The 15,092-nt window shown below is 38.0% G+C and overlaps 1 protein-coding gene across 2 annotated transcripts in view; it reads left to right on the plus strand.

The window, feature by feature from the left end:
- lama4 (laminin, alpha 4) overlaps positions 1-15,092 on the plus strand; it is a 63,832-nt gene that overhangs the window by 38,026 nt on the left and 10,714 nt on the right. For both annotated transcript variants that reach the window (XM_077553491.1, XM_077553490.1), the window contains exons 22-34: positions 1,362-1,507; positions 1,601-1,763; positions 1,855-1,988; positions 2,658-2,829; positions 3,616-3,747; positions 3,852-3,994; positions 10,445-10,574; positions 10,647-10,784; positions 11,501-11,634; positions 12,026-12,190; positions 13,685-13,838; positions 13,980-14,152; positions 14,251-14,440. In XM_077553491.1, coding sequence (XP_077409617.1) covers positions 1,362-1,507; positions 1,601-1,763; positions 1,855-1,988; positions 2,658-2,829; positions 3,616-3,747; positions 3,852-3,994; positions 10,445-10,574; positions 10,647-10,784; positions 11,501-11,634; positions 12,026-12,190; positions 13,685-13,838; positions 13,980-14,152; positions 14,251-14,440 — 1,974 coding nt within the window. The remainder of the gene's footprint in view (positions 1-1,361; positions 1,508-1,600; positions 1,764-1,854; positions 1,989-2,657; positions 2,830-3,615; positions 3,748-3,851; positions 3,995-10,444; positions 10,575-10,646; positions 10,785-11,500; positions 11,635-12,025; positions 12,191-13,684; positions 13,839-13,979; positions 14,153-14,250; positions 14,441-15,092) is intronic.

Genomic DNA, 15,092 nt, shown 5'->3' on the forward strand with positions numbered 1-15,092 from the left:
ATTTTAAACTGTTCAGCTCGTTTACATTTTTTTAAATACATTTACAGGGACAGTGAGATACTTTTAGTTGATGTTGATTATGGTTAACTTCCACATTTCTTGACCGATTCCAGTTGTTTGAATTTTAAACTGTTCAGCTCATTTACAAGAGTCAGCAGTCCCATTCAAAATTTCCGTGGGAATTTTTCTAGTTAGTATATCGCTTCTGTCAGCTGGAAACTTCGTAACTCCTAGACCAAAATGAATGTGTTTGGTCTCCTCCTGAATATAATGGGGAATATCTCAGGTAGATATCTTTATTTTACTCTCTTCCAAGTGTAAATGTTACTCTAAAACTGAGTCTATTTGGTCCCACTCTAATAGAGTCAAATTCACTCTATAGAATTTACTGTGAAACTGGTTTGCAACCATTAAAACTGCTGGCGAACGTCTTTGCGACCTTGAATTAACCCTGACAACAACAACAAAAAAACGACAACATTCGTAACATGCGAACACTCTTACGAGCCTTTTTGTTCTGCTGGAGCTAGGACGTCTAGATATGCCAACTGACACCCCTACTCATTTTTCAGCAGTTTATTTTTTTGTCAATGCCAAATATTTGAGAGGGGAAAAAAAGCCCCAAAATATATTTACCTGAGAAAAGTTATTCCTAGTTCCCTTTTTGTAAATACAGTACAGGCTTAAAGTTTTGACACACCTGCTCATTCAATACATTTGATTTATTTTCATGACTATGTACATTGCAGATTCTCACTGAAGGCACCAAAGCTATGACAACAACTATGACAACTAACGAACACATTTGGAGTTATGTACTTAACAGGAAAAGGTGAAAATAAAAATAAATACATAAATAAATAGCCACCCTTTTCTCTGATTACTTTTTGCATTCTTGACATTCTCTCAATGAGATTAGAAGTCACCTGAAAGGAGTTTTCAACAGTCTTTAAGGAGTTCCCAAAGGTAAGAATGCCAAAAGTATGCAAAAAGGTAACCAGAGCAAAGGATGGCTATTTTGAAGAATCTATAATATAAAACATGTTTTTGGTTATTTCACTTTTTTTAAGTACATACATAACTCCACATCAGTTCATACCATACATAGTTTAATGCCTGCAGTGACGATCTACCAAGTAACCAGTCATGAGAATAAAGCAAATGTGTTGAATAAGAAAGTGTGTCCAAACTTTTGGCCTGTACTGTATATGGCATTGTGCACAACTGTATGCAGCACAATCCTTATTATTTTTTGTTTTCCTGCGGTCCACACACATGGAATGTGCTAATGCCTTTGTCCCTACTAGCCAATAGTTTTTGCAATATTCAAATATTTTTCTTGCTCCCTACTGTGCTGCTAGGGTAAGAAAGACTACATGGGACTTGCCATCAAGAATGACAACCTTGTGTACATGTATAATCTTGGTGGTGAATACGTTGAAATCCCACTGAGCTCAAAACCAGTCAGCCAATGGCCTGCGGTCTTCAATTACATCAAAGTAGAGAGGTACTATCATGAGGGTTTCGCTACTGTCAAGCAAATTTAATCAATAAAATCCTGTCTTACAATGATGTCATGTTTTTATTATTTTTTTATCAGGTTGGGCAGGCATGGGAAAATCTACCTAGTCATTCCCAGCCAGAGATCCACAGATGAACAGAAGTTCATTCAGAAAGGCGAAGCTCCGGGAACCGACTCACTTTTTGACGTTGACCCGAAAGACATGGTGTTCTTTGTTGGGGGTGTCCCACCAGATACAAAGGTATTTTATTCATAGCTATAAACAAGTACATATGTATTGAATAATTTCCATATGTATCTAAATATTACAATAATTTATTGTTTCACTTCAGCTCCCACCACCTTTGACTCTTGCTCCCTTTGTGGGCTGCATCGAGTTGGCCTCGCTGAACAATGATGTTATCAGTTTATATAATTTCAATAACACTCACAACATGGATGTGGTTGCATCAACACCATGTTCCAGGTATTTATCTATTCTTAGTGATTATTGGTGTTTTACATTGGGAGCACAACCATGAAGGAAGTATCCCTCTCAATATGAAAGCACCAACGTTTTGAAGTTAATCGAGTATCCATTTTATTTAATTATTATTATTATTAATTCTTTATTTTATTTTATTAAGGTGACTCTTGGTCCATTAGAACACATTACAACACATACAATACACAGTAAAAACTTTTTTATATTTTTTATTATTATTTTTTTTTTAATGGCAACAATACCAGTGTACATATATCTTACTGGCATCTTACTGGCATCATACAGCACTGAAACCAATCTTGGACAGCAACACAACGATGGAATTCTGAGAATGTAAATCAGGTTCCTCAACTGGGCCGAACACGTGTTGACTCCTGAAAAACACAGTAGTTTTATTATTGTTTATCATTGCTGACAATAACTGATTTTGGGGAGAAAAAAGACAATTTGTTATTAAATTTAATTACCAATACACCTGCAGGTTATTACAAAAAGTGTAGTTGGTAGAAGGTGGCCTAGCTGCTAATATTATTGAATGCTGTAACAAATTTAGGGAGTTTATGAGTTGATGGTTATTCAGTTTTGTCAGTACTGTGTATAACCTGAATGTGTCTTATACTAAACTAATTCAGTTTCTTCTTTTAATTGCAGGTACAAACTGGCCTTTTCACAGAGTCGCATTGCAAGCTATTTGTTTGATGGAAAGGGCTATGCACTGATCAATAACATAGAGCGCAGGGGGAAATTTGGCTATGTGACCAGATTTGATATTTCAGTGCGAACAGTTGTAAACAATGGCGTGCTTTTCACCATGGTCAATGCTGTAAGTTCATATTATAGTGACTAATACTCAGGGGATACAGTATACGCTTCCGCTGAGGTGTAATAGTTAACTCATTCAAACCCAAAAACGTATAAATACGTTTATTAATACTTAGTCCTGCAACTCCCAAAAATAGTTTGTTTGTTTTTCCTGATGAAAGAAGAGACTCTAATCTTTCTTTTGGTACGTTTTCATAGCAATAGAATAGAATATTCTGTAGACCTTGAAAAAACAGTCAAAATCCAGTAAAACAGATGGGAGCCAAGGGGGTTGCTTCAGTGAAAATGGCTGGGAGTGAATGAGTTAACAACAGTGAAAAAATAAACGTTTAAGCCCGTATCTCACTGAGTGGCTCAGGTTTGTGAGGGTGGGCGTACGTAGCAATTTTTACTTTTTCGGCGGTCTTCCTTTTTTTTGTTGCAGGGAAATTTTGAACATGTTCAAAAAAACAGTTTGAGAATGTAAAGAGTGTCTGCTAAGTGTCTTTGCAATGTTTTACAACACTGAATGACTAAAAAAAAGCAACACTTACTACGCGCACCTTCGCAAGCCTGCGCCATTCAGTGAGATTAGGGCTTTAATCTAATGTTACTGTTTATTAAGGTGTATAATGTATGTCTGTCGGCTTGATTTTTTTAAACAAAGTTTTAACTTGAATGAATGAATACATGCACTACATGTATAAATTAACTCAAGCTCATGAAAATGTTACTTATCAGTGCAGTGACATCTACAGTAGTGCCTACAGACTTACCTAAAATTATTTTCATTCTTTCCTTTTCCCAGGATAAATTCTTTCTTTTAGAAATAAAAAATGGATTTTTGCGGCTAATGTACGACTTTGGCTTCGCTGATGGGCCAAAACTTCTGGAGGATAACATACCAAAGCTAAAAATAAATGATGCAAGATATCACGAGGTACATTTTTCATTTTTCAATTGGTCTCATTACATTCCCCAAGGTAAATAGGCTACTTTTTATTTGTAATAATTTTGGCTATTTGTGTTTGAATAATGGAATAGATATCAGTGATCTATCATCAGTCAAAGAAAGTTATCCTTCTGGTGGACAAGAGCCATGTTAAATCTATGGAGAATCCAAAAACCACTCTGCCATTCTCAGATATCTACATTGGTGGGGCGCCCTCACACGTTCTCCTATCTCAGTGAGTAAAAAATCTTGCAGCCAAAAACACTCTTGCTGTACAGTCTAATGTTAGACTTTGAGAACTGTGAATTTCAGTGTTGGGAAAGTTAACTTTCTACATTAACTAGTAGCCAGCTGCGGCTTTCATGTTATGCAGCCACAAAAACACAAGGAGAAATGTGTTGTTTGAATCTTTTTTTTAAATGAGGAATTAAGATAAAAAACAAGACAATAGTCCTTAATGTGCAAGCATACATAATATCTGAGCTACGAACCAGCCTGAGGTAGGAATTGGACATCATGCAGCTATGTCCTTCTGACTATTAAACAGTGTTGGGAATGGCGTTTAAACTAACATCGTTAGGCAACTCCGTTAATTTTTTTTTCATAAACGGACTAATCTAACTAATTATTCTCCCCATATTTGAAACACCGTTATCGTTATTGTATAAGAAATGCGTTGCGTTACATTTTATTTATTAGATTCAAGGCTCGAAGTAAGCTTACAAGACACTCTGCGGTGACTAGGAAGCGTGTGACAACGTGACGGACGTGTCGTCCTTCTTCCTTCTGGGCCTTAAGGCTTAGCATATTTTAGCAAAGAGTCCACGTCCTCGCCTAGAACTGTTTTGAAAACTTTGACAAGAGTGACATTAATGAAAAATAACAGTCGAGATTTGCCGAAATACGGCCGCCATGAGGAGCGTTTTGTTGACAATCATGTTCCACCAAGAGCCATATTGCGACTCCACAAGCACCATAACAGCGATAAAGATCCCAGTAAGTCATAGCGACACGCTCGCCAAGAGTAATTAATAGAGCCAACAATTGTATTTGTCTTATTTCCTGAGTGCTAAACACGTGAAAAGTGTTGAAATATGCTCACACTCATGGAGGCGATGGAGAGACATTTGAATGTGAATGATGCATGTTAAGCCTAGCGTTGGGCAGTTTTCTGACGTAAATCAATCACGTCTTTATATGTGTAGAATTATAAACTGAAGATATATATCACCATACTCTCATATTTGAAAGTGTACATGTATGTTTTTCAGATAGATCAAGCGTAAACTGATGATTCTGAGGAGTAAATATAGTAGTAGTTATGGCTATGATTTTGGCCATGATAGCATTAAGCAATGTATATTTTAATAGCATTGGCAATTTCTTTTATCTATTATTGATTATTTTAGCCCGCAACAATCATTAAAAATGCCAGTGAAATCCTGGAGGGACTGGCTAGGACTGTCTACAAATTACCTATAGATGACATATGTGTCACAACTCACCATATATCAAGTATTTATTTATATATTTATTTATTTTATTATTATGATTGCTGTAGTAACTGGCAGTGGTAGAACATACATCACCACTCCAAATTTAATTAATTCTTATTATTATTATACAAATTTTTGTATGATGTGTCATATTATGGAGTGAGGCATTTGTGTGACATAAATAGTCTAAAAAATAAATGAAAACACCCTATATAGCCTGGAAGTAATTTGAATTCCTTGTATAAAATATAATAATAATAATAATAGTAATAATAAGTGCTATCAAAGTTAAAGCGTTAACTGATTAATTAACTACAAAAAATTATCGCATTAATCATGAATTAACGCAGATTAATAGCACTATTAACTTTGACCATAGATGAAGATGATCCCTTAGTGTGACAGCGGATGGCTACGTTTAAGGTAGCACAGGTTGTGTTTGAGCAATAAACATAATCACATGCATTAAAGTAAAGAATTTAATAAATGTTTGCATATTACATTTAGAATATTTGTTCATGTCAAAATATTGGGGTCTTTTTTTTTCAATTTTAAATTATGCAAGTAATTAACTGATTAGAAAAAGAGGAGGATGAGCGCGTGCAGTGGATCAAAAAAAGAGATCCTCATAACATTAAATGTCAAAAGAATTAACACATAACCGGTGTGCTTCAAATTTGGCAGGAATTTTTTTTTGATAAAAAGCCTTTTTATTTAAGTGATTAATCGTGATTAATCAAAATTCTAAGATGTGATCAATCTCATTAAAATTTGACAGCTCTAATAATAATATGTATATAAAAAAATCCAAATTGTTGGATATAAAAAAAAAATTTAAGTAGTAAAAATAGTTACTTTGCCTGGTAACGAGATACTTTTATTATGAAGTAATTCAATTACAAACTCAGTTACCTTTTTAAGCAAGTAATGAGTAACTATAACTAATTACTTTTTTAAAGTAACGTTCCCAACACTGCTATTAAATGCATGCAAAAAAACTAGTCTTCCCAGTCTTCTTCTTTCTGGCGAGCCACCTGCCTGTTCTGAATTCTCCCAAACCCCAGTATCAATCCCCCACAGTGAAAACCAGTGGGAAAACACTCATATTCCTACTAGGGACAAGCAAACAATGACTTACCTTAACTTATTACTTGTCGCCAACCAATTGAGATTTACCAAATGAGGTAACCGCAGTTGTGCGGTGCCTGGGGTTGCCAATTAAAAGGCTAAAGAATATGAGGGCTCGTTTAGAGTGTGCTTAGCCTAGAAGTCAAACAAAACAACACTGGTGAACTTACTTCACTGAACATTTCTGAGGTGGAGAAAGTATACAGACTACAGTAGAAAGGGAAAAATAAAGAAGTTCAAATAAATTCATAGAAATTTGTTAAAATCTGGTCTTGGGCTTGATTTTTTTTTTTAAAGTGTGTGAACGATATTAATATTGACAGTTTGACACATCTGGGGATAAATGAATTTATTACTAGACTTTGCTTTGCCTCCCTCTGCTGACGGTGTAGCGCAATTTCTTTTAAATTCCAGCCTCTGTTCTGATGGGTAGATTTAATCATGTGACACCTCCAGTAGGGCACTTTCAGTGAATGTAGAACTATAGTATCATTTCTCACCATTGCCTCTCACTGATTGAGCCTTGGAAAAGTAAATACTATTGTCAGAGAAACAAACACAGAAAGAGAAGCACAATAGTAAAACTCATTCAACTGTACTCCAGGTTCCGACTTCCTCTTGGAGCCTTTTCACTATCTGTTAATCTGTGTACAGATATACACATACACACTAAGGATAAAATTATAAAATCACCAACATTTTCAGCTGCCCAAAATTGCCAAAAAATGCAATTTTTGTTATGGACCAAAATACTTTCAACCCGGCTGAAACAGGAAGTTATGATGATGCACAAACAAACAAACAAACAAACAGCACACACTCCACTGGTCGAAGGGGCAGGAATGAGGTTAGCCTCCTGTTAGCTTCAGCTAGCCCGATCACCGCTATGGTGAGCATCAGATCCAAGGAATGTGGAGTTGACGTGGAAAGTAATGCATTGACAACAACTGTTTGAGGTTAAAAACTTTATTCAACATGGACAACATTTGTTGTAACTTGTTGGAATTCAGCATCTATACTACAAATACACATGCATTACCATTTACCCACCTAATCACAGACCCATTTGAATGAGTTACTAGTTGTACTTTTGCCGAAAAACACGTTATAGACCATAAAAAAATAAAAAAATAAAAAATCCAGTTTGAATTGATCATAACAATAAATGGAGTACACTTATATAGCGCTTTATAGACAATTATGTACCAAGCCTCATATTTTAATTATTCAGTTTAAAAAAACCTCTTGCCGTACACTGGCTAACGGCAGAACCCAGGGTGTTAACCCCCTGCTTTTGGTAAAGTTTTGAAGTATCTAGGGTGGCCACTTCCATAAGGTCAAAAAGGAGGCCATATTTAAAAAAAATTATAAGTGTTCCCTCGCTATAACGCAGTTCACTTTTCACGGATTTTTTTTAGTACAATTTAGCTATTTTTTTTTTTTACATTATTGTACCTATTATATAAAATTGATGAAGGTTTGAACATTGAGAACGTTGAAATGAGAGAGGAATGTGATAAAATAGAAATGCCTCGATGCGAAAAGTGTATAAACTTTGTGGTTTTAGAGCTTTAAAACATTTATAATAAATGTAAAACATATAGCTAACTACTTCGCGGATTTCATTTATTCCGAGTATTTTTTAAAACCTAACCCCAGCGGAAATCGAGGGAAGACTGTACATCAGACTCGCGGTGTATTTTCGTCAACAATGACGTTTTACATGGTTTATAGATCATGTTTGTTTAACTAAATGGTAAAAAATAAGAAAAAAAAAGTCAAACTTTTTTTTGACAATTTATTTCGTTTACAGTACCATGTTTTTAACCCATTAAGGCCGGGAGCGCGTCACCGTGCTTCTACTGTCACGTTTCGGTTTTGTATGGGTTAGGGTTGTGTTTTATTTTGGTGTGTTTGTTGTGTCTTTCTGTGTTTGTCTTGGGTTTCTGAGTGTTTCCCCTGTCTCGTTATGTCTGATTACGTCCACCTGTGTCCCTGTTCCCTTCCCAGTGCGTTTGACCAATCGGTGCCCTCTTCCTATTGTGTTCCCCAGTTGTGTCTCATTAAAGTTGGTGTATTTAGTCTGTTGTGTTCGTCCAGTTGGTGTGGGATCATTGTCTACGTCAGGTGTCGAAGTCTGGTTCCCGGCGCGCCAAGCTACGTTTCAGTCTAGTCGTCCTATTCACAGTTAAGTTCTCCACATTCTGCCAAGTCAAGCCAGTCCAGTCAGTCCAGTCATGGCTACCAGCCTCCTCTCGCTCTGTCCCGCCACGCCAGCAAGCCTCTTCTCGCTCAGGCCCGCCACGCCAGCCAGCCTCCTCTTGCCCAGTCCCGCCACACCAGCCAGCCTCCTCTCGCCCAGTCCCGCCACGCCAGCCAGCCTCCTCTCGCCCAGTCCCGCCACGCCAGCCAGCCTCCTCTCGCCCAGTCCCGCCACGGCCAGCCTCCTCTCGCCCAGTCCCGCCACGCCAGCCAGTCTCCTCTCGCCCAGTCCCGCCACGCCAGCCAGTCTCCTCTCGCCCAGTCCCGCCACGCCAGCCAGTCTCCTCTCGCCCAGTCCCGCCACGCCAGCCAGCCTCCTACGCGCACCATTTCATGACATCTACCATTAAAGCCGGGAGCACTCCAGTGCTCTTCTCCCTTTAATGGGTTAAACCACTAAGAAAGTGACATGTTTATGTACAACGTGCCACAAAACACAACTTATTTTGAAAAGCAAATAACAAGGAAAAAATTACTTCAATGATGACGTATCTGCTGCTCGTTTCTTATTTTTAAGCTTGGCCGTTCCCGCGTGACGTTCTGACTGCTTTAGCCTGACTTTTCACATCCACGTCACACCGGCAAAGCGTGCAGAAACCAGTCTCTACTGCTTTTGGCCAGGAAGTTGTGCTCTTTCATCCAATCAATGTTGAAAGATGCCCAGCTAGCGCTGCCTTTTTTTTCTTGCTTGCTAGCGGGCTACAGTCAAAGAACACGGGGATAAAAGATGTAATCAGATAGCTACACGTGGAGCTTTGTTTACATTTGTTGAATCAATGATATACGAGAATTTCTCACTCTTGGCCAATCCCAGACCAGTTGGGGGCGGGCCGGCGGGGCAGATATTGGGTCACATAAACTCAACGCGGCTGAAAAGGCGGACAAACCAGCGTCCGGCATAGGGTTGCGCATGACACTGGACACATAATTGAAAATTAGGACTGTCCGCCCTAAATCCGGACATCTGGCCACCCTATCCGTATCGTGGTTGTCGTAGCAGCTTGTTAGTGATAAGCTAACCCCAGTGAGAGTTCATCTCTCCGGCCCAGCATCCAAGTTTGCAAACTCCCTTCATGCTAGGACGGCATCAAAGGCCAATAAAGGTGGTGAGTTACGGTCTAGATGAGATTTATTATTATTAGAATAATTTCTTCACAGTTTAATATAATGCTCGTTAGCTAGCTTAACATTCCTGTACACACGCAAACATTTCTGGGTACCATGTCTTGAAAAGCGCACTCCCCACATATGTTCATGCATCACATGCATTGCCATTCAATAATTTCTGCTGTGACACTAGTAGACACATACGCTATCTATGTGTCTTTGTCACTTGAATCCAAACATTCTAATTTGGTATTCATTTTTAATGGCCAATTCACATCTCAATTCAAGTCAGCAATGATTCGTCCCGCAGCCCTATTAAATGTAGTAAAATACAAAAAATAAAGAAAAACACCAACAAATGTAAGGGTGTTTATGAATATTCTTTCTAAAATAGTGCGGGTGATCACCCTGGTTTGACCAAAGATCAAATGAATCTAGTGATATAAACATGAAGAGACCGAACTACTGTGTTTTGTATGTTAACGTGGCCGATGATTATCCAATGACTATGCAGTAGTTACAGTTACAGTTAATTTTATATCATTGTTGTTGTGGATTGTTGGGGAATGGATACAACAGATGCTGGAGGTGCATTTGGTCAATTGTATATTTGACAAAGAAATGGTGAGATTGAGGTTGAATGACACAAAAATACAGTCAAAAACACAGTGACAACGTATCTTTCATGACAGGCCCGAGCTGTCTGCCGTGGTTGGCCTCAAAGGTTGTGTCAAAGGCTTCCTGTTCCAAAAAAAAGACTTCAATCTCTTAGAGGAGCCTGGCACCATTGGCATAAGTAGTGGCTGCCCTGAGGAGTCTTTTGTAAGTGCACAGCTTTGTCTTTTTTCAGTAACTGTGTGACTTATTGCATAACATTGTTAATTTATTTTACAGGCATCACATAAAGCATACTTCATGGGTGAGAGCTACTTGGGATCCTCGGCAAAGATTTCACCATTTAACAATTTTGAAGGAGGCCTCAACTTTAGAACCTTTCAAGCCAGTGGATTACTATTCTATCACAATGAAGGGGTATGAACACTTTTATGAAAAATATTTGTTTTAACTCATTTGCTCCCAGAAACGTATAAACACGTTCTATTTTAAATATTGCCATTGTCCCCAAAACGTATTTATAAGTTTTTTTTATGTTTGTTTGTTTTTTATGTTAGAGCATACAAAAGGCTTTGATGCAGCCTCTGACCTGAAGAGGTCGCTTAAAGCAATGGTAGTTATTACAAAAAATGGGCAGTAGGTGGGAGCAGAGTATAAGAGATCAGATCATGTTGCAACAACCTCTTTTACCCAGTATATTCAACAGGTTTGTGAATAATGAGGAAACTTAGCTATATTCTAATGCTAATTGTTGCAAAACGGAAACATACAAATATACATTTTTTTCCTGATGAAAGAAGAGACTCTAATCTTTCTTTAGATATGTTCCATGTAGCAATAGAACACAATTTTGTGGGCCTTGCAAAATCAGTCAAAATCCAGTAAAACCGGGGGTGAAGGAGCTTGCTTCAGTGAAAATGGCTGGGAGTGAATGATTAAAAAAAAAAAGAAAAAAAAAAAAGCTGTATTTGAAACATATTTTATCAGCATGTCTTAGTTTATTTTCTGGCTGGTACCATTCAACAATTACAGTAATAATTTGCTTTTGAAAAAAAAGAAAGAAACAGTATATTATTCATGTTTAAGGGTAACCAATACGTTTTGTAAATCTCCTGCATTTTTTACCACTTCAGCCTGACGAATTCAGCATCTCCCTTGAAAACGGAGCAGTGGTGATGAACACACATGGAACAAGAGTTAAAACACATAAGAAACACTACAATGATGGAAGGACACACTTTTTATTGGCTTCAGTGAATAATCAGAAGTAAGCATTTGATTTTACTTTGAGCAAACCCTTTGATTTTGATGCCAATTCTGCTCCTTATAAGCTTTCTTTCTAAGAATGTAGAATTGCTATACATTTTGATGGGTGTAGTCAACTAGCGCTATATCATTGTCATTTCACACTACTTGGAGGTCATTGAGTGTGGCTTGCAGTCAACTGTGCTTTTAAAAACACTATTTGCAATTACCATCCTGCTGCATATTCAGATATTTGTCTTTTTTTACAGCTAAATATTGCTTTGAGTTTGAATGTTGTTGACATTAACAACAGTGTTTACAATTTTTTTTATATGTCAGACTTATGTCTCTCTAATGCATTCGAAAAGGTCCATAAGTGTATTTTATTTACTGTGTTTCTCTTTTGACTTGAGGTATTTATTATTGGTGGATGATAAAGACAAGCAGGAGAAGAAACGCCCACAATCAGTCACAAGGCCCTCTTCCGTTTCTACAGTAAAGAACTTCTACTTTGGGGGATCACCAAGCAGCAATTTAAAGAACTTTACAGGCTGCATTACATATGCCTACATTAACAGGTAGATCCCTTCTCAACACTGAACAGTCATCCAGGTTGCACATGGGTGAATTGCTTTCTTAACTGCTTGGAACTGCACACTATTTTTAAACCACTCTTGGGAAAAGACTGAGATTCTCCAGTTTACCATTCATGGTTTTTTGATACTGTCAAAAGTGCTCTTTAAGGGTTAGGGTGTGGGCAATTAATTTGCTAAAGGGACCATGAGAGAAACAGGAACGGTTGTCAATTGCCACACAATTGCCATTTTATTATATAAACCATTACATGATCTTCAGTTTTTTCTTTTTTGTAGATACGATACATATAAATGGAGTGTAAGAATATAAAATATACATTTATTTTATTTAGTCATTTAAATATTTAATTTGGTCTCATTGCTATAGTTTCTCTTTAAAATTATGGGTGAGATGATATGGGTAACTCACAATTCAATACTGTGATGATATGTGGCCCACGATAAGAATATCACAATATATGATATCTACGGTGCAATATCCGCTCTATTGTCAGAAATGTTCTCAATGTTATGATATTCTGCATGTGAGTGACAAGTGAAACTTGCTGACTGATTGACTTCTTTGTCAATAGTGTCTAGACCCATGTTCTTCGCTACTGCTTCTGCCTACTTTACCGCCATTTAGGGATTAGCGCCCACAGAAACAGGACAGGAGTACTGTCGGTGACAGCAAAGGATCACAAAAGTCACGGTTGGGATCGGATCATGGATTTGAGTCGCAGATCAAATCGTTTTTGGTATCGGAAAGAAAACCCAAGATAGATAGTACTTTTTTTTATCTTCATTTATTTTACAGAATACTTTTGAGGAAAAAAACTACAGTAGAGAAGTCTCTCAAGCACAGGCTCCAAAACCTCTTTTCTGCTTCAAGAGCGGAGCACACTAACTTTGGCTGCTAGTTAGCAGTTAGCATTGGGTGATTAGACTAAAACTCAAACAAAGAGGTTTGGGAGTGAGGTTAGAGGGACACTTACTTAATGTATGCCCATAATTTGGCTTGGGGTGAATACACTTGCTTTTCTTTAGCCATACAGTTTTTAATTCAGCAATTTCAGCCAACAACCAATAGATTGACTAAACTACTACTTTGTATCAGAATCATCTTTATTCACCAAATATGTAAAAACACAAGAAATTTGTCTTCACAGTCACAACCTGTCCGAGAAAGATGAAAAATAACAATGACCAACAGAGAGACAGAACGGTAGGCCTGGCGGTTTGCTAAGTAGTACCCCGAGTTTCTAAGATGGGAAAAAGGAAAACATGAGGAAGGGGGAGGAAGATTATGAAAAAAAACACCCTTTGCCCCTATAGACAGTATGGGATTTGAGAAAAAAAACTCTTGCAGCAAAATGATAAAAAGACATTACAATAGTGCTCAAGATTGCCTGAAATACTGAAACTGGTGTTTTGATTTAGAATCTTAATTATTGTATATTAATTTTAGCTTGTCTCTCTCCCCATTTGTTTATGTAGACAAGACCGAGACATTGAGCCTGAAGACTTTCAGCGCTACATCGATAATGTCCAGACTTTCCTGCAGGACTGTCCAGTGCAAAAGCCTCCTGCTGCTCTTTCATCAAGGCACAGGGATGACAAACATATAGCCAAACGGAGGCAATCACGTAAGGTAAGTGGGTGAGGGCATCAATCTGAATAAAAATATAGACGAGATTAGAGGTTTTTAGTAAACCTCAATTGATTTGGGCACTTTTGGGGTCTATATTTGTATTCCTGATTTATAATTTTGCCACAATATTTAATGCCACAGGTTAGCAGGGATGAATCCATCCACAATATAATGGAGTTAAGAAGTGAGAGTGAAGTGAACGTAGCTCCCTGCCATCTCTCAAGTCACCAAGCAACACAACATGCTTACCAATATGGCAACTTTGCAAACAGTAGGCAGCACTACAAAGAGCTCCCAGAATCCTTTTCTCAGAAGTAAGTCTTATTGAAAATTCTTTACAATCACAATTATTTTAAAAGCCTTCTCTAAAAAAAATGTGTCTATCAATGTCTCCCGCCCCATCCCCTTCCAGGTGCAACTTTTCCTTATCCCTAAAAACCAACACATCATTTGGCCTAATTTTTTATGTAGCTGACAACCACGAGAAAAACTTTATGGCTCTCTTTCTGGCCAATGGTAGACTTGTATACACCTTCAATGTAGGTAATCAAAGAGTGGAAATCTGGAGCAAGGAAAACTACAATGACGGAACATGGCATAATGTAAGTTCATCATGTTGTTACACCTGTCACTACTGAGAATGAAATTTGGATATACAAAATTATTTTTCATGTGCATGCATATCACATTCATTGATGTATGGAAGAACGCAAAGCTGTGTGTGATTATGTGTTGTGTCTCACTCAAGATAATGTACCGGCACTTGGTAATATTATTCCAGTGATGTGCACATTTACTGTGAGATGACCGCTATGCAATTTAGAATATGTCATGTGGGACGTGAGTGACTAAGGGATGACGGACCCAAATGCAGGAGAATAAGGCAGTGAAACAGGAATCAAGTGCAATGTGTGGTACTATAATGAAGTATAGGGAAAACGGTGAGCAGACAACCTTAAATGAGCGGGACGTGACTGGACTGATCGCCATGACTGAATGGGACGTGACTGGACTGATCACCATGACTGGATGGGGCGTGACTGGACAGGACGTGACTGGACTAGTCGCCATGACTGAAACGAGCGTGACATGACCTGACTTGCTGTGGAGTGGCTATGACTTGGCTGGGGCTATAGCTTGGCTGTGGCTGTGGTTGTGACGAAGACGACTTGGTGGTGACAATGGCTACTTGGCTGTGACAATGGCTACTTGGCTTTGACAATGGCTACTTGGCTGTGACGAAGACAACTTGGC

This window comes from Vanacampus margaritifer, chromosome 19 (assembly GCF_051991255.1).
Source record: "Vanacampus margaritifer isolate UIUO_Vmar chromosome 19, RoL_Vmar_1.0, whole genome shotgun sequence".
NCBI classification, from domain to species: Eukaryota; Metazoa; Chordata; class Actinopteri; order Syngnathiformes; family Syngnathidae; genus Vanacampus; species Vanacampus margaritifer.